The sequence below is a fragment of the Hyaena hyaena genome, unplaced genomic scaffold, assembly GCF_003009895.1.
Source record: "Hyaena hyaena isolate Hyena2069 unplaced genomic scaffold, ASM300989v1 scaffold_690, whole genome shotgun sequence".
Lineage (NCBI taxonomy): Eukaryota > Metazoa > Chordata > Mammalia > Carnivora > Hyaenidae > Hyaena > Hyaena hyaena.
The window spans coordinates 455,122-474,711 of record NW_024081323.1 but is presented as its reverse complement, the minus strand read 5'-3'; the positions used below and the strand labels follow the sequence as shown (position 1 = coordinate 474,711).

Genomic DNA, 19,590 nt, shown 5'->3' with positions numbered 1-19,590 from the left:
CATATTGTTTTAGTCACTGGATTTTGCTAGGAGCTACTTTGGTTTGGAACTCAAGCATTCAATAAATTGCTTTTGGATTTAAATTTTGAATTATAGCCAGACTTTTGTTTAAATTCAGTCACTGAATGTATAAACCTCCTGTTGTATATTTCTAGTTAGAATGGGCATGTATATAGATTGACTCCAAATGATCATTCTTATAAGCATTGGACCAAGTTTTGTGTGCTTATTTGTGTGTGTGTGTGTGTGTGTGTGTGTGTGTGTGTGTGTGTATTGGTTTTTAAGTACTTTTGAATACTACAAAAGTTAAAGTATTTCAAAAATATATATAAATTGATAGGCTCTCCTCATTGTGAATTTGTTCATTCATGCTTATATAAGGGACTGTGTTAACCATGAATCATTCAAATTGAACTGCTCATGAGAAAAAATGTTCTGGCTTTGCTGTCAGTTTCCAGAGTTGCTTTACTGAAAGGAAAAGAGTATTGTCCCCATATAAAGAATAATTAACTGCAGATTTCAGACTGAGTATAGATCCAAATTGGCAATAAAAGTTTTAATTCATGTGAGGACATAGATCCTGTGAGAGGGACTTATCTGAATATTCTGGGCTGTGACTGAGTTTCCAGTCTGCCAGGATGAAACATGGAGAAATTAAATTTAAAAAATTCAGTCATCAAGAAGATTTGCTCACACAGAAGAGCTAAATGCTCCAAAGATGAAGAGGTTGGTAGATCTGTGGCTTTAAAAAAAAAAAGTGGATGATGGACTACTCGTTCCACTTATTATACAACTTATATATGATCCTAGTGGCTTACTCTAAAGTACAGCCTGTATGTGACGTATCACAAACCACTTTTGCCTTGGATAAAGCCCTGCCTGCTCTAGCAAGGTAGGGAGCCAGTCAACACAGGGGTAAGTGATAAGCCTAGAAATCTGAGGAATTTCTGACTGTGCCACCGCATCAGTGAATCATACTCTGATTCTTCAGAAGACAAGTAATGACCAGTGTGCCAAAATTTTGATGCAGGCTTTGTGTAACTGCTGCTACTGCTGGACCTACACAGCTTTGCAGCTAGCCAAACAAGATTCTAGAAAGAGTCAGAACTAAACTGTTTTACATTAGAACACCTTGTCTAGTGGATTGCCATTATGCAGGGCTCTCTTGACTTCATTAGACTTAGCAGCCAGACATTAAAGAACACATAAAAGAGCATATACTAGTGTCTCTCTCTCTCTCTCTCTCTCTCTATATATATATATATGTATATATACACACACACTAAATACTAATTATATATATATAGTACTTAGCATATTTAAATACAGACATATATATGCATATACTACTTAGCATATTTAAGCATCATTGAATGAAGAAACAAATGTTGCCGAAAAGGATCTTTCCCAAAGTATACCATATTACCTTTGTCAATTTAAAAAATAAAATGTCACTCTTTGTAATCTTTGATTAACCATCATTTTCCTATATTCTCTCATTTGGGCTCAAGAAGAATTTGTTGTACTTCCACCTGATGAAGACATCACAATTTGTGTGTGTATGCTCAAAAATAGAGAACTGAAGTGATTTTTAAGAGAGCACAAACACACCACTTTACCTTGATTATGTTGGTATTTCCCTGAAGATAGATTCGACATGAATTACTAGAACTGGTACAATGATCTGTTATTGGTTTATGTTAATTTTTTTCCATTATAGGCACACATTCTGTTATTCAGTATATTAAGAATATATTCTAACATACATCTCAGGGATATGATAAGGATAAGTGAAATACCGTATTTTAATTATGTCTAAACTCCTAGAAAAAAGGATGGAATAATATGCCCTAAATTATTATTATTTCTACATGGCATTATAAGATTTGGTGTTTGGATAGCTTTGGTTAGGTGTTGTACATCTTATGTGTATTTCATATATAATGAAAAAACAAAAAACTTTTTATATTTTGAATTATATGAACACAATTTTATTTATAGACCCCACATTGGAATATGTATTATACAAAATAAAAGAATAGCAATGCTATTGTCCTTGAAGAAGCTGAACTTAAATAGAAATTAGAAGGTCAGTAAACCATACTCATATGTATGCTTTGTCTGAACTTGAAATGACTCTTATGGCCCAGTTGCTAAAAATTTCAATTGCTTAAGTGTTCATATACTAAATCAACACTTCTTTTAGGAATTAAAAAATTTAATCATACTTAGATCCCAACTATATATATGTTAAACTTATTAGACACAATTTTATATCTAAAATTATTTTCTAGAAATGGTTTATCTTATATATTGGTCTTTTTATTATAATAGCATATTAAGAGCAGTTAAATTTTTTGTTCATATTTTGGACATTAGGTTGTGAGTCACATGAGAGCAGATTGAAAAAAAGAAATGTATCTTATCCTGTTGTGAGATTAGTCTTAACTATCTTTGCTCTATTTTTCCCATGTCTAACATAGTACCTGATAAAATTAGTTACTCAATAAATGCTTCTGGTATGAAGGATGTGATTGAATGCTTTTTTTTTTTTTTTCAGATTCCCAGGAAGGAAACTATAAGTCAGAAGTCAATAGCAAACCCAGGAAGGAAAGGACAGCTTTTACCAAAGAGCAAATCAGAGAACTTGAAGCAGAATTTGCCCATCATAATTATCTGACCAGACTGAGGCGATATGAGATAGCAGTGAATCTGGATCTCACTGAAAGACAGGTAAAGTTGGACATTGATGTGATTGTGGTATTTTTAATTGCGTTGAATCAACAATCTTCTCTTGCCGTTTTTGAAATAACTAGATTTGTGGTTCTTAAATACCATATGGAAGACAGGTGCTGTATTCCATGATGATGTTTGGGCCCAGCAGAATGACAAAATTAAGGATAAAATAGCAGTGTTTTAAGAAAAACTACATCTATCCAGTTTAAGGAATCATTCTTTATTCTGTAATTGTTTTTAAAGTACTGTCTCTTGTATATAATAATAACATATAGTGAGCAATTTTGTTTGCTTAAATTTTAAAATCTCCTTATTTGCTATAGTAGAAAGCTGGAAACCTCGTGTTAGTTTCCTCTACTGCTCAGTACAGGGTTTGCTATGTTACCATAACACATTAACCCCCAAACCTCAATGACAAAACAAAAATGCTCACTATTTGCTCACTCGCCATACTTACAAGTCCAGCATTACAAACAATCACTCACAGACCCAGTCTGACTCTCTGGCATCTCGACATGTGGTGTCCTTAGTAACCACAGGAGGTAAGAAAGAGTTGGAGGTTCATGCATTGACCTTTAAATGTTTTCACCTGGAAATGACCCATGTCACTTCCATTTATACTCTAAGGTCCGGAAATCATCAGTAGTGCCAGTTAAGTTCATGGGGGTTGGGAAATGATGAGAGCAAGGGCATGTAGATTATTGGTAAATATTTCCCAAGTATTTAAAAAATTATATTGGTCTAAAAAATCTAAAAATTCTGACACCAACTCAGAAAATGCTGAAATTATTAATGATCTTTCTACCCCAGGGGATAAAACCTAAAAAATACTTTTTAATTAATTACATTTTGGGTTCTTTCTTAGATTTTATTTGCTCCAGTAGTGCTGCCAGTGCATTCTTTTTATGGATCTTGATTTGCCCTGGGAGAATCTAGCCTACTGATGGTCAACAGTTGCTAATCTTTAGAAAAACATTCCTGAAAGGCAAATCCAAACAACTTTATGGATAGTGCAGTTATGATTGGCACTCCTAGGAGTAGAGTCTCATTTCCTCTTTCACTGTGTACACCTCCTCCAGGGATCCCATCGGAACCAAAGAAATACCAACAGGGTGTGGACAAATGAATACAATCTTAGGAGAACAAGTTATTTTATCCAATTTCTTAAATCATCTGTTTTCCTTCTGCTAAATTCCTATGCTTCAACTTTTCGTGGGATATTTCTGGATAGTGGGAATATATAAAGAAATACTTTTATGTGGTTTTATTTATTAGCAGTTTATATTTTATTAAATATTTTGACTAATGCCTACTTTGTGAAACACAACATTCTCCTTCCCTTGAACTTCACATACAAAATTCCCTCTGTAAGTGTCCAACATTTGGCATGCAAGAAAGGAGAATCCAAAATCTTCATTATCAGATATCTGGTTTTTTTTTTTCCATTTATTAAAGAAAAACACTGGGACCATATAGAGGAGAGGAGGAATTACAGGTTGATGTCTTCATATATAGATAGTGAATTCTAAAAAATGCAACCATGTTTTATATGATACATAAAAGAAACAAACAAGGATTTGCTTCCAAGGTACCACAATAATGGTACCTTAGTACTATAATTCCCTTAGTCAAGAAAAAAGTCAAGGTTCTGTTCTTGGTACTCCAAACATAGCTATGGTTATCTGTGGTTATTTTATTATAAAGGAGAAGGTTCACCTTTGGTTTAGAATAATTCATTTTAGAAGCAATTCTGTAAATTTGACCTGGCAATTTTGAAGTTCTTTTGGATATTTCATATTATTCGTGAGTTGTCATTCTTGATAAAGAGTGATATGTAATTATATGCGTAATTATACACACACAGTAAAAAATATTTTTAATGTTTATTTTTGAGAGAGAGAGTGCAAGCTGGGGTGGGACAGAGAGAGAGAGAGGGAGACACAGAATCATAAGCAGGCTCCAGGTTCCGAGCTGTCAGCACAGAGCCTGATGTTGGGGCTTGAACTCATGAACTGTGAGATCACGACCTGAGCTGAAGTCGGATCCTTAACTGACTGAGCCACCTATCCCCCCCCATTTTAATCTTTGGATTTTCTTTTTTTTAAGGTCCCCTATCAGTTAGCTTTTTCTAGGTAATAAAGCACTCAAAAATTTTAGTGGCTTCAACCAATAACCAATATTTAATTTGCTCACAATTTTGTGAGTCAGGGATTTTGACTGAGCTCAATTGGATTGTTATACTGCTAGGCTTACCTAGATCTCATAGAGCTATAGTCACCTTATGAGTTTGAAGAGCAGTTGGTGTACACAGCCTCAGCTGGGACAGCTTGTCTCTGTTGTGTGTGGTTCCATCTTTTTTTAATAGGGTCCTGGGTCTTTTCAGATGGTGGTAGAAGCATTCCCAGGAATAGAAGAAAAACTTCAATGTACAAGGGCTTTCATAGTGTCTCCTAACCTCATATTTACTAATGCTTCATTGTCTAAAGCAAGTCATATGACCAAACTCAGTGTCTGTGTAGAAGGAGACAATATAGAAGAATGTATACATGGAAGGAAGGCAATGTTTGTTGGAGGCCATTACTGAAACAATCTAACTATAGCTTTGTAGGGGGAAAATAATTTAAAAAATAAATAAATTGAGATATAACGGGGCTTGCAAAAAACTGCAATTTGGTTTTGTGCATTTTTTAATCCTATAAACTGTATTTACAATTTTGCAAGTTAATATGAAAAGGAGATGTATCATGTGGAATCCAAATTCCCAATCAAAATTAAGTTGTTAGGTATGTCTGTATGGCTTGGTTGGTTGAGAATCTGATTTGTTATTTTGACTCAAGTCATGATCCCAGGGTCATGAGATAAAGCCTTGTGCTGGACTCTACACTGAGCTTGGGGCATGTTTAAGATTCTTTCTCTCTTTTCCTTTACCCCTCTCCCTGGCTTGCATGCTTTTTTTTCTCTCAATAACAACAAAAAATTAAGTTTTTACTGGGCCATTATTTATTAGAGAGAAAAAATTGAATTATTACGATAAAAATTTGAAGAGAAATATTAGATTGTCCAGTTGGAATTGTGTATTCTTAGGCAGGTAACAATGTCCCTAAGGCACAAAATGGAAATTAAAACTACCTTCTTGGGGCACCTGTGTGGCTCAGTTGATTAAGTGTCCAAATCTTGATCTCAGTTCACGTCTTGATCTCAGGGTTCTGAGTTCAAGCCCTGCATTGGGCTCCACACTGAGTGTGAAGCCTGCTTAAAAAAACAAAACAAAAAACAAGCAAACTATCTTCTATTGTTTCTACTCAGGTCTGTATGTCATAATAAATATGACAGTATTTCTAGCATAAACTATAAAACACAACTGCCAACCAGAGGGGCGAAAAATCTTTGCCATGCAAGACATAGTGAATTGATTATTTTGTAATACAAATATTTGTTGAGCTAGATGCTAGAAATTAAATCTTGCTAAAATAAGCTAGACAAATCTCTGCTAGAACTCATGGAAGGGCAAAAATCGAACAAGTATTAACAACTGTGATGAGTGTTGAATGTCACAAAAGACGAATGCCAGGGTTGTATGGGAAAAAGTTCCTGGTTATGCCAGATGTTCATTTTATTCCTAGACTTCTGTGCACATGTAGTATCTTATTTTTTTTAATGTTTTATATATTTCTGAGAGAGAGAGAGAGAGAACGCGTGAGCAGGGGAGGATCAGAGAGAGAGGGAGACACAGAATCTGAAATAGGCTCCAGGCTCTGAGCTGGCTGTCAGCACAGAGCCTGATGCGGGGCTCAAACCCACAAACCGTGAGATTATGACCTGAGCCGAAGTTGGATGCTTAACTGACTGTACCACCCAGGTGCCCCTGTAGTATCTTAAATTGGGAATCTAAAGGCTTTACTTATGTTCTCTGGGATGAATTTTACTATGCTAAGTTTATCAGAAAAATATTGTATACTGTCAGTCATCAATTTTGCTATTCTTAAAGGTCTGAAAACTTCTTCCAAGATGCCAGCACTCTTGTCCCAGTGAGATATTTTCAGCTTATTTTCCTCAAAGTTGGCCTTTTAAACTTAAAAACATAGAATTATAAACTGAGCCCATTTCATTCATCTTCTTTTAATTGTTTTACAGTAATTCTATTACTTTGATTTTGAATTAATGCTATACATGCCTATCTGTGTAATCTATATCCTAACACTATATATTCTTGAATAATACCCCATTTATAAGATTTCCAGATGTAAAATATTCTAATTACAGACATGTACTTTTTTCATTTCCATTCTGCAAGATTTATCTTTCCATACTTTAAAATAACCTGAGACTTATATCTAACTCCATATTGTTCAGTGTTTTCCTTAACTTTAATAGAATTTTCAATCTCCTAAAATATTTTTCTTGACTTTATAAAAGCATTTAAAGACATAAATGCAAAGGTAGAACTCATAGGTATATGATGTAAAGGGAAAAATAAATATTAAATAAGCTATAACAATTTATGGCAGAATTGTTGTAAAGAAATAACTTTCTCCTAAATGGAAACTTACTTTATAATCAGAAGTAGTCTTTAGATGTATTTTCATGTAAGAATTTTATATAATCGCCTATGAAATAAACATATGTATAACTGATAAGTTATTTGTATATACTCCTACCTTGCTTAGTGATATAAATCACTAATCAATATATTTGCTACATTTTATTATAGGCCACATACACGTAATTATAAAGATTTGCTATGACGATTAGATTTCCCTTAAGGAAAAAAGTAATATATGTTAAATCTTTAATATCACTCAGGACTTGAATTTTCAACCGCCCACCTGAAGAATAGTTCTGAAATCTCACAAAGAAGTCAGATTCTTATGTTAGTGTCTTTACAGTGCCTTTGTAGGTCAAGGGAACCTATAATCCCCTTTGAACTCCATCTGGCCAAAGAAGCAAAAGAAGAGGCTCATTCTGCAATGTAATTTCACATTAGCACATAGGTATTAAAGAAAATTATTTTATGTCAAATAAAAATGGAGATACTAGAACAAAATTGCACTTCAAATATTTTTTAATTATGTAACTGCTTTGTGCAAAGATCAGTCTAGTATCTCCCAGCTTCTAACTTACAGTTTCTATTTTACACTGTATTCTCAATCAACAGCTAATAATCCTCAATTGGCAGAGCCACTTGGAATATTTTGAAGAGCCAGTCAGTCTAAAGACCCTCCTGTCCCAAGGCATTTTTACATTGGGCATGCTTATTCTGGCTTTTTCGTCCATCAAGACACACTTGGAGAAAGCTCCCGCAATTTTTTAATATCTCACAGTGGGAAGAGGAGGGAAGGCAGCTCTATGAAACTATAACAGGAGTGACAAGTGGACATTTTTATATAGATAAGGCTGCCAAATATAAAAAGAATGGGAGATCCTTTTATTTCACAAAGCTAATCAAAGGTGCAGTGTTGCAGAATTGTAAACTATCAAAGATTACTGGAATAAACAGACCGAATTCATGATACTTCTGCCAAGATAAATGGAAAATCCCACCTAGTTGGATCATATTCCATTAGTAGAAATGAGAAGGATTATGCTTTGTTTGTTACCCATAAATCATTAAATGGCTCAATGTCAAATATTTTCAAAACAGGCATCCACTTTTTGGATCACTATGAAGGAGAATTTTTCATGTATCAAATAAACAGTGGTTTTGCCTTTTGCTCAGCAATTTACACACTCTGTATCCTTTAAAAGTTTATTCCTTTACATCCACATGGATACTTTTTACCTAATAAATTATTCTCCATGACCAGACACATTGTCTGTTCAAGGTAATTCAAGACTACCTGGATAGCCAATGATGTTAGAATATTCTCTCATTTCTTAGAGTAGTATTTAATAGTCACCTGCGGTAGCAGCAAGATGTTTCTTTGCTTAAATCATGGTGTGCCTGCCATTTTAAAAGATTAAATATGAGTTAACTCCACTGGAAACATGGCGGGAAGCGTAGGATAGAAGAGTTGATGGTGGAACATAACGGAATCTTAGTTTTTAGTGAAAAGGGGTATTGCCTGAGTACTGCTGTTTTGTTTTGTTTTCTTGTTTTTTGGTTTTTTTAAGAAATGCATATTGACAATGTACAATCTAAAACAAGAATCAGAACTATCTTACATACTACAAAACAAAGGCTATGATAGAAGAAGAGTAACATATGATAGTCGATTATAAAGCAAGGTCTATAAATTAAAAAAGGAATTACTTAACCCTTTCCTAAATCAATTTTTAGAAATACTACCTATATAAAGTAGAACACTGAGAAGTAAACAATTGATTTCTAACAGTTTACAAATATAAATATCTAAATGTGAAATAATATAGAAAAAGAACTCTGAAAAATAAAGCCCTACCCTTATTGAAATATCCTTGAAAATATATAAGAAATCAATTTTTAAATGCTGTTAAGAATAGAGATAGAAATATCCATATACATATGGATATATATACACATACATTCATATATATATATATCTGTGTATATGTATCTATATATACACCTATAAAATGAGCCTTTATTTTATCAACTTTATTGAAATTTGCTTTACCAATTTTTGGTGTGAGCATTCATCAAACTGATATAATGAAAGCATAAGGATAATTCTCTGTTTAATCTCAGAATTGCCATATTTTACTTCCCAATGTCTTCAATACAGAAACAAATCTATTAATTTATACTTAATCAGTAAATCAACAATAACATTCTGAAATATAACATGCATTGCTTCACAGGGTCACCATTTAAAGTATAATACTAGTGCATCTAGATGGCTCAGTTGGTTAAGTGTCTTGACTTCGGCTCAGGTCATGATCTTGCAGTTCATGAGTTCAAGGTCTGTGTTGGCCTCTGTGCTGACAGCTCAGGGCCTAGAGCCTGCTTCTGATTCTGTGTCTCACTCTCTCTCTGCCCCTCCCCTACTTGCGCTCTTTCTCTCTGTCTCCCAAAAATAAATAAACATTTAAAAAAAGAATAGATTTTTAACTTCCCATCTCTTTGTTGTTTCTTATTTTTTATGCTGGACTTTTTTTTTTTAAGTTTTGAACTTTTTCCAGTTGTTAAGGTTATTGATGTTTTTGTGATTAATGCATATGAATATGATAGTAATAATTACTATTATTCTTAAAATAATATTGGTTCTAAGGAGGTGGTTCCTAAATCTAATAAATTAAATGACAAGTGTACTGAAGGCTCATATATATTATAATAATGACCTTAAAGATGTCGAGAAATAGAATATTAATTTCTTAAATTTAACCATAGAAAGTTGCCCATTATTCTAGTGTCCTGTTAAAAATAGTGTGCTTCTGTGTTTCAACCACATATTTATATTTGATAGATTTTATCGCTTCTCGGCCTTTTGGCTAAGATCAAGTGTATATTTGATAGATTTCACTTAATTAGATCAAGGCTAGAAGAGGCTGTTAGTCAAAATGGTATATACTGACCATGGTATGTTGCTAGCCATTGTTAAACATCATCCCAGATGATGGGAAAATGTTGAGAACAAACGCTGTTATTTTAGTTGATTTCAGTGGTGTAAACAAAGTAAGTACCAATTGTGGCCTAGAATACACAAATTCTATATAGTAAAGATTTGCTAGTCAGGAATTTTTTAATACAATAAAAGATAAAGGTGTCTGATTTAATTTTGATTGGAAATGTTAAATATTAAATATCCACACAAATTTGCAGAAGTCATGTGTTAATACTATAGTTAAGTAAACAGTATTTCACTTAAAATAATTGAAAGGTACACCTATTTTTCAACTGTATGAAAAATAGTGTTAGGAATAATGAATTTTCATTTTAAATTAATATTATTGAAATAGGCCATTTAAGTTGAATTTCATTAGGTATGACAGAAAAGGTATTGCTGTTAGCATTTATTACTACTGCAACATTTCTTAAAAAAATCAATTAAAAAGAATCACTCCTCTAAGAATTTGCTCACCATGTTGAAAGGCTACTTTGGTTTGCATTTTTGGAAAGGAGAATGTTCTGTTGACTTATAATAATACCCATCACATTATAATTTATTATGGAGAATTTCATTTGTTGCCTCAAAAAAGTTACTTTTTTTGGTTGAATATATAATTTGCCTTGTCTCCCAATAGCTGATGTGTATTTAGTTTGTTTAAAAATATGCAAAATAGTAAATGTTTTATGGTGACATTTAGTGAGCCTAATTCTCAAGCATTCTAAAGAGGAAAGAAAAAGAGGATTCAAAACTGAAGATTATAAAGGTGAGGAAACATTTATAAACATTGTGCTGAAATAGAGGCTAAACATGAAATGCAGCCCTCCAAACAAGAATTCAGTCTTTAGTCATGGAATATATCCTAATGCCCTTCAGCCTCCTATACATACAAACAACCGCTTCCCAACCCCATGTTGTATGGCTGTAGAAAAAGCACAGTCAACTGGCTGCTCCCATGCATTTCTTGGAAAGAGCTGAGGGATTCCTTTTCTTTATAAGATATAAATCTATTCAGGCAGCAAGAGTAAAGAAGATTTCTTTTCCTCATTTTTCATGCTTACCTTATGGAGCATTATTGGTTGTAGTTCTTCAGTTCAACTGAGGACTTTGCCACTGAATTACATGGGTGAGTCTTTCTAGGGCCTCTTTACCTTGGCTAACTAGATCAGGTGCCATGACCAAATTTAATCACAGGGAATGTGATTAAATCTGAACATTGTACTTAATAAAATTATTCTTTGCCAGTTTTCACATGGTAAAGATGTGAACAAATATTTGTTAGACGATGTCTACAGTATTTCAAGTGGCCAGATACAAATGAAAACATTTGAAATGTTAAAGCTACAAATTCCAGATGTTTAGAGACCTCTAGATATATCACTGAAATAGTTTTCATCCAGATGTTTGGTGTTACAATTGTTTCTTCAAAAGACAGACATTTATGGTGTTATATAAATATGGGTTATAGCATAATATAGTTTAACATTATCTCAATCTGTTTGCCTGTGGCCATCATAGGAAGTTGTGTAGCAGTTACAGACATGTATTTCATTTGTGTTCTCCTATGGTATATTGTGAACCCTAAAAGGACAGGTATTGTAAACTTTTATATAGAAGGCTATAATGTGAGTGACTAAATAAATTAAATAATAAAGTAAAATGAATGTTTAGTAAGTGACAACAGTGATTCTCACAGTATTATTAAAGACAAAAATATGATTACTAGATTCTGAAATACATCATTCAAAGAAATTAATCACAGCAGAAATGTCTTGGCTGCTTTATTCAGTAAAAGGAGTCAAGATGTAAATAAATGCTTTCTGTTAATTTAAATAGTAGTTTGATAATCCAGACAATATGAATACTAAATACTTTGTTGACTAAGGCATAAAAAGTAAGAATTCTTCATAATAAGTAAATGTTCTGAAAAGTAAGGCACATAACTGAGCACTTTAAGTATTCATTACTATAATACAGCAGATTATTATATATTTGTTACTATTTAATATGAATATTTTCAAAAAATACCTGCATTACTAGATATTAAGAGTCTATAAGGTTTGGTCCATATAGTTGAATTCAAGAATAATAGTATTTTTTCATAACTCAGATTCTTGGGATAAAGAATTTATCTTTTTAAGTTTATTTATTTTTAGAGAGAGTGAGAGAGAAAGCATGCATAAGCAAGAAGGGACAGAGAGAGAGGGAGAGAGAGAATCTCAAGCAGGCTCTGTGCTGTCAGCAGAGTCCACTGCAGGGCTCTGTCTCACCACTGTGACAGCATGATGTGAGGCACAATCAAGAGTCAGATGCTTAATCAACTGAGCCATCCTGGTGCCCCAAGAGTTTATTTTTATCCAAATTGTTAATCATACTATGTGACATAACAATACACACTATACATGCAATCTTGCCTTAGATCAAGGCTTAAAATGGAAATATTTGTAAAGAAAAAAATTCATTTATCTAGTACTTTTCAGAAAAATGGCAATCTCGTATATAAAATGGGCTTTAGGACCCCCTAAATAATAAAAGCTCACAGAATTTATATGCATGCTCCAAGATGGACATATTTGTTTTAATTGTATGCAAAATATTTGATGACCCAATATCCTAGAACCTATGGCATTATTCTATGTTATTGGGACAAAATATTCCAATACCAATAACATCAAAAGTATGAGATTCCCAGAGGAAATAAATAATTTACTATAATAATTGTGTGGCAGTATTAGAAGAGGGGCACATTGAGCCTAGGGATAGAGTTCTATACTATATGATGGAACATTGGGGGAAACTCTTAATAGTGAATTAGCAATGATACCATCCAGAACAACAACAGTTTAAGGATATTCTTCATTTCATTTCATTTCATTTTGAGAGAGAGAGAGAGGGAGAGAGAGAGAGTGAGAGAGAGAGAATCCAAAGCAGGCTCCACACACAGCATAGAGCCTGACATGGAGCTTGATCCCACAACCTTGGGATCATGACCTGAGTCAAAATCAGAAATCTGATGCTCAACTAACTGAGCCACCCAGCACCCCAATTTAAGGATATTCTGTAAAATATGAAGCTAATTCTTATACCAAAGGCTTTCTCATATACAGCCAGTAAACTGTTATTTACATGTCTTTTTTCTTGACTCTGAATGTGTAGGGACTTTGTCTTATTTATTTGTACATTCCTCACTCTAACCCTCCCATTTTTTATCTAACACAGTAGCTGTTGCTAACATTTAGTATTATCAAGTGTATGAATGAATGAATAAATGGAGCTTGAAAGTCACCAAGGAAATGGGAGATTAGCTTTACTCTGTCTAGTTTATAAATGCAGATCATTATATTAAACACATGTATAAGCTTTAATGAAAATAAATAGTATATTTGTTTTTAAAAAATGTAGTGTCAGGGTGTGCCTGGGTTTCCCAGTAGGTTAAGCGTATTACTCGTGATTTCAGCTCAGGGCATGATCTCACAGTTCATGAGTTAGAGCCCCATGTGGGGCTCTGGACTGACAGCGTGGAGAATGCTTGGGATGCTCTCTCTCTTTCTCCCTGCTCCTCTTCCCCGCTCTTGTTCTTTGCTCTCAAAATAAATAAACATGAAAAAAAAATGTAATAAAGGGTCAGGCATTTGAATGATAATGCTTTAGCTAACTTATAAATGAAACAAAACAAAAGCTATTTTTTTCAATTCGACCCATGAAACTGGATTATAAAGTGATACTAAATTAAACTATGGTTTATTTATTTATAAAACTGTAGTATTAATATTCTAATGGAAATATTTTTTTATAATCTGGAATTGCTTTTGTAGATTTGCTTTTAATACTGTGATGCTAAGAGAAAAACATAGGCTTTTCCTCAAAATCTTTCTCTAATGTCATTTCACCTCAGTATTTTATAGTATGTTTGAAAATATATCTAGATGCACTGACTTTTGCATTCTTCCTTTCCATTTTTATACAATGTACCTATCATGTATTTGTTGCTGATTTTTGTTTTATTAATTTCATGTAGTTTTGATATCAAATATGTTATCTGACCTCTAAAGAAAATAGTAAATAATTACTGTATAATTATCAAATGCTTTCACACATATACACATGTATGTGTCTTTATGTATGGATATATAGCTACCACTGAATACTATGAAAGTCTTTTATCAGCCTGTTTTTTAAAAAATGGCAAAATTTCACATGGAAACATGGAAAACAACACAAAATAGCCTATATGAGCTCTAAAATCAATACCATATTCTTACATTTTTCTCATTTAGAATTTCACTAACAGGTTTTATACTGTTATTATAGAATTACTGTACTCCTTCTCCCAGAAAAGGAAATAAGTGTAGATGTTAAAAGAAATCTATTCCTCCCATTTTCTGCCAAGATTATTTTGACTGAATGTTTCAGCTCTTGGTGACAATGATGATGATGTGTTTCTTCCATCTGGAATTGTCCATGGAGAAAATGTCCCTATGGAGAATCTTGAAAGGCTCATTATTCCAATATCACAAATATGAAAATTGGGGCAGAGAGAAGTATAATTTTCTCAAATTCACACAGAAACTCAGAAGTGAAGCCAGGAGTAGAACCCAACTCATGTGGAAAAGATCTAATGCAACATGCAATGTCAAGCTTGCAAAGGTAATTAAATTGAGTAGTATAATTACCTAAATTATAGTACAGGAAATAGTGTCATATTTACAAACCTAATTATATCGAGTAGGAGAATTACATGAATGATAGTAATCATATGGATGGAGTTCACATACTTTATAAGCTTTACTTTTGTATTCTAACTACTAAAAAAGCAGGGGTTTGAAATATAACAGGAACAACAACAAAAGACCAGTCTGAAGCCAAACCACCCCCATATTTAAATTCTGGCACCACATTTTCCCCTTTGTGTAATCTTAAACAAGTTACTTAACCTCAGAGTCTCAACTTCCTCATCTATAAAATAGGAATAAGTTAAAGATATCTGGGAAAAACTGTGATTATTAGAAATATTACATAAACAACACCTATAGTAGAGTTGCCTAGCCTTAAATAGGTATATAATGAAAGGTAACTACTGGTCGTTTTGTTATTAAGTAACAATAGCACATGAACACCCATCAGCTAGTTTTTGTTGTCATTTTGTTTTTGCTGTATTTTAAAAATTTTTTTTAAATTTTATTTATTTCTGGGAGAGAGAGAGAGGCAGAGTGAGCAGGGGAGGGTCAGAGAGAGAGGGAGACACAGAATTAGAAGCAGACTCCGGGCTCTGAGCTAGTTGTCAGCACAGAGCCTGACGCGGGGCTCAAACCCACAAACTGTGAGATCATGACCGGAGCCGAAGTGAACTGTGAGATCATGACCGGAGCCGAAGTTGGACGCTTAACTGACTGAGCCACCCAGGCGCCCCTAGAGTGGACTATTTAATAAAAGGTTTTGTGGCAACTTGTTATCCATATGGAATAAAGTAAATTTTGATCTTTGCACTGTATACTAGAATCATTACTTCATGGATTGAACACTTCAATGTGAAATGCAAACCTTAAAATCACAGAAGAAGACTTAGAAAAACATCTTAATGGCCTCAGCAGAAAGAGGGTTCTTAATGAAGACATAAAAATGATAGAAATTGATAAATTTGAGTATTTTAAACTTTAGGGTTTCTGAACATTAAAAGACACTCTAAGGAAAGGAAAGAAACTGTAAATTGGGAGAATATAGTAGTAGCCATGTAAGCACAAACCATTAAATTAGCATTCAGAATATATTTTAAAAGGCTATAAAGAATAAAACTCAATTAGGTGACTTCAATGCAAACAACACAGATTTCACAAAGAAGACTTAAGCATCATTTTCAATATATTTTACTCATTGGTAATTAGCAAATGCAAAATAAAAATATGGTAAGATAACATTTATAGTCATTATATTAGATAAAAATTGGTAACTCCAAATGTTGATACAGATGTGGATCAGTAACAACTTTTACACTCTGGACTCTATGTGTATATGTGGTAGCAGTGGGTAAATTGAAGAAATTTTGGAAACCAGTTTTTTTGTATTATCACATTAAGTTGAATGTTCATATATCCTGTGATCCATTGATGTAAACCCTGGGTATATACTCAGAGAAGTTCTATCATATGGTTATCAGAACACAAATGCAAAAATGTTTATAGCATCATCATTTATAAAAGGGGAGGAAAAGAAAAGAATTGAAGTGCCCATGGATAGAATAGTGGATAAACTGTAGTATATTCATACAGTGGAATAGTATACAACCATAAAGAGTGAATGATTGCAGTCTCTTGAATCAAAGTGGATAGGTCAAGAAGCCTGTCGTTAGAAACATTCCATTTGGATAAACCTAAAAGACAAGCAAAATTACACAGTACTTTTTCAGGTCACACATTGTGAAAAATACTGTTGTTTATGTTTGTTTGCTTGTTTATATAAAGGATTAGAGCTGATAAGCACAAAATTCATTCTTTGAATGAAATACACAGATTAATACAATGTAAAGGGACATTTAACAAGAATACACAATGATGAGAAACACAATGTGAAAGGAACATAAATTTCCTCTAAAACAAGAAGTTAAATGATGCCAATATTATTCTGGTTCTGAAAATAAATTGTCATTTAATGTATATTTATTTAGTTTTTAGTTTTTGTTTTATGATATATATATAGATAGATAGATATAGATATATAAAATGTATTAGGCAAATTCAATTAAATTTTAGAAGGAAAACTTGTATCTACAATGCTGATGTGAAATATATATCTATATATAGTTCTATATAGATATTAGTTCAAAGTATCATATATAGTTTATAAAATGAACTCACAATGAAGTGGTACAGTCACATAAAGCTTTGTGAATGCAGCAGTGGGCTGCGATGGTACAGAATGGTCCTTCAAGATGTAGCTTCCCGGTAGCTCTCTGAGTATGTTTCAGATTGGCTCAGGAGTTGACAGCTAGATGTCAAACCAAAAGACTTGGGAGGAAAAAATATTTCACCAATATAATTATTAAAATACTGGCCGATATTCATAGAAACTCTTTATAAGCCAAATACCCTTGAGCAACCCAAAATGACAGCATTCTTTCCCATCTATTTTTTGATACTGCATGTCGTAAAATATGGAATAGAGTACTTTGTGGGAGTCTTCTGAAAGTTTAAATCACTATAATAAGTATGGGATCTGATTAAATTCAATGCTGGTTTATTTTCGTATTCACTCCTTCACAGAGTCCTTGTCTAAGTCTTTGAGGAGCTATTTTTTCATCAGTGACAAAAAAAGGAAGAAAAAAATGCCATTTCATTTTCTTTCTTGTTTTTCTTTCTTTTGTTCACTCCTTTTCTTTGTTAAGGTGAAAGTCTGGTTCCAGAACAGGCGCATGAAATGGAAGAGAGTAAAAGGAGGGCAGCAAGGAGCTGCAGCTCGAGAAAAGGAACTGGTGAATGTCAAAAAGGGAACACTTCTTCCTTCCGAGCTCTCGGGGATTGGTGCAGCCACCCTCCAGCAAACAGGGGACTCTCTAGCAAATGAGGACAGCCACGACAGTGACCACAGCTCAGAGCATGCACACTTATGATACACAGAGAGGATCAGCTCCATTCTCAGGAAAGAAATGTCAAGATGGCAAGCCTTACTCAAACCATCGTTTACACAGAGAGAGGACTATGACAGTGATTTTTAATTATTATTAAATTCAGGCATTTCCAGTCTGTTTTTCATGATCTATAGAGGGTTTACACTAAGTGCCACTTATTAAAGATGCTTCCATAGTGAAGATGGAAGTGAACTTGCTTTGACTGTTCCAGATGTGTTGGTCGTGTGAGTGACAGTAAGCAGGTATGTTTGCTTTTGCTTGCACTGAAAATTTAATTGCTATCAAGAGCAAACTATGAGACCTTTTAATTCAGGATGCCTCCAGAGTGAAGATGCAGAAGATGAACTTGTTTTGAAAATTCCAGATGTACAAGGTTATATGTATGACAGTGGGCAGGTATTTGCTTTTGCTTGCACTGACAAATTGCTATCGAGAATAAACCATGAAACATTTTATCCTGAATAGCCACAGTGCCTGAAATCACTTTTAAGTGGATAAAAAATGTATTTTAACTCTGTATATATTACCCTTAAGTCATTTTCCTGTCTTCACTAAGTTTAGCAATGCATTCATATTAGCTGATGAAAATAGGCACTTAAGATGACAACCAGAACCAGCTTCCTGTCTGTTTATGCATTTTGTCATCCCAGAAACAATCAGCACGTGCTTACTTGTGTTCAAGTAGAGAAAAATACATTAGAGTCTGATAGGACATATTCTTGTACCACAGACAAAACAAATCTTATGTTGCATTTTCTATCAACTGCTGCTAATACATTATTAAACTTACCTAGCTCCTCAATTCTTCCTATCTTATAGCTTGACAAAAAAATTATGATCATAGGCAAACCAGTTAACTTGCAGAAAGAGCTTTGTATGACAGATCTTGTCTGATTTTATTTCTTGAAAATGCTAGCTGTTGTATGATTTAATTAACAAGAAAAAAGTTTCCCCTTGATTGGTGATAGTATTGGACAAGTTGCAAAGTAAAATTGACTTCTCAAGTTGGTAGAAGATAAAATTCTGAATGTTTTCAAATTAGATTCAGTAAAGACATTATTTTTTCATATATGATGTATTCATGCAGAACAACAATCTTTGTATTTTGTAAAAAAAAGTGTTTAATAAATCATCCTTTGTAAATAATTTTGGTCTCCCTACTGTGATTTTCTAAATTTTTACAGGTTTTCAAGTAAAGACTTAAGAAGGTCCCAAATTCACCTGCGCTTGCATATATACAAATGATCATAATAAATGAATCATCTACTTTTTCTTTTTGTTTTCTGAAATCATTTATTATGAAAAATTAATCTTTGAGTAATCAAAGAGCATCTAAGAATACATATATATTAAGCCATTTTTCTGATTTGAAGAATATGTGAAATGGATTTTTGTGTGTATTTTATGAAATTGAAGATAAAAAATGAGAAAAAGTAGTAGTATTTACTGTTACGAGGTAAAGGGAACAGTCACACATTCTGAAACTTACAAATAATAGATATGAATCCAATGATTCTTTCTACATCAAAATATCCATTATATCCGTTTTCTGATGTGAAAATAAGCTAAATAAGCTAATCCAAATTCTTATGGACATTACCAGTGTAAGAAGTTAAGAATTATTTTAATGTATTTTGTTTCACACATGATTACACATACATGGGATACCTAAGTTTTACTGATAACTTTATAATACTGTTTTTCATTTGC

General features: G+C 33.2%; 1 protein-coding gene across 1 annotated transcript in view; it reads left to right on the top strand.

Annotated features, from left to right (window-relative positions):
• MEOX2 (mesenchyme homeobox 2) overlaps nucleotides 1-18,982 on the top strand; it is a 65,500-nt gene extending 46,518 nt beyond the window's left edge. The window contains exons 2-3 of the mRNA XM_039217445.1: nucleotides 2,561-2,733; nucleotides 17,638-18,982. Coding sequence (XP_039073376.1) covers nucleotides 2,561-2,733; nucleotides 17,638-17,862 — 398 coding nt within the window. The 3' untranslated portion in view covers nucleotides 17,863-18,982. The remainder of the gene's footprint in view (nucleotides 1-2,560; nucleotides 2,734-17,637) is intronic.
• The last annotated feature ends 608 nt before the right edge of the window (nucleotides 18,983-19,590 follow it).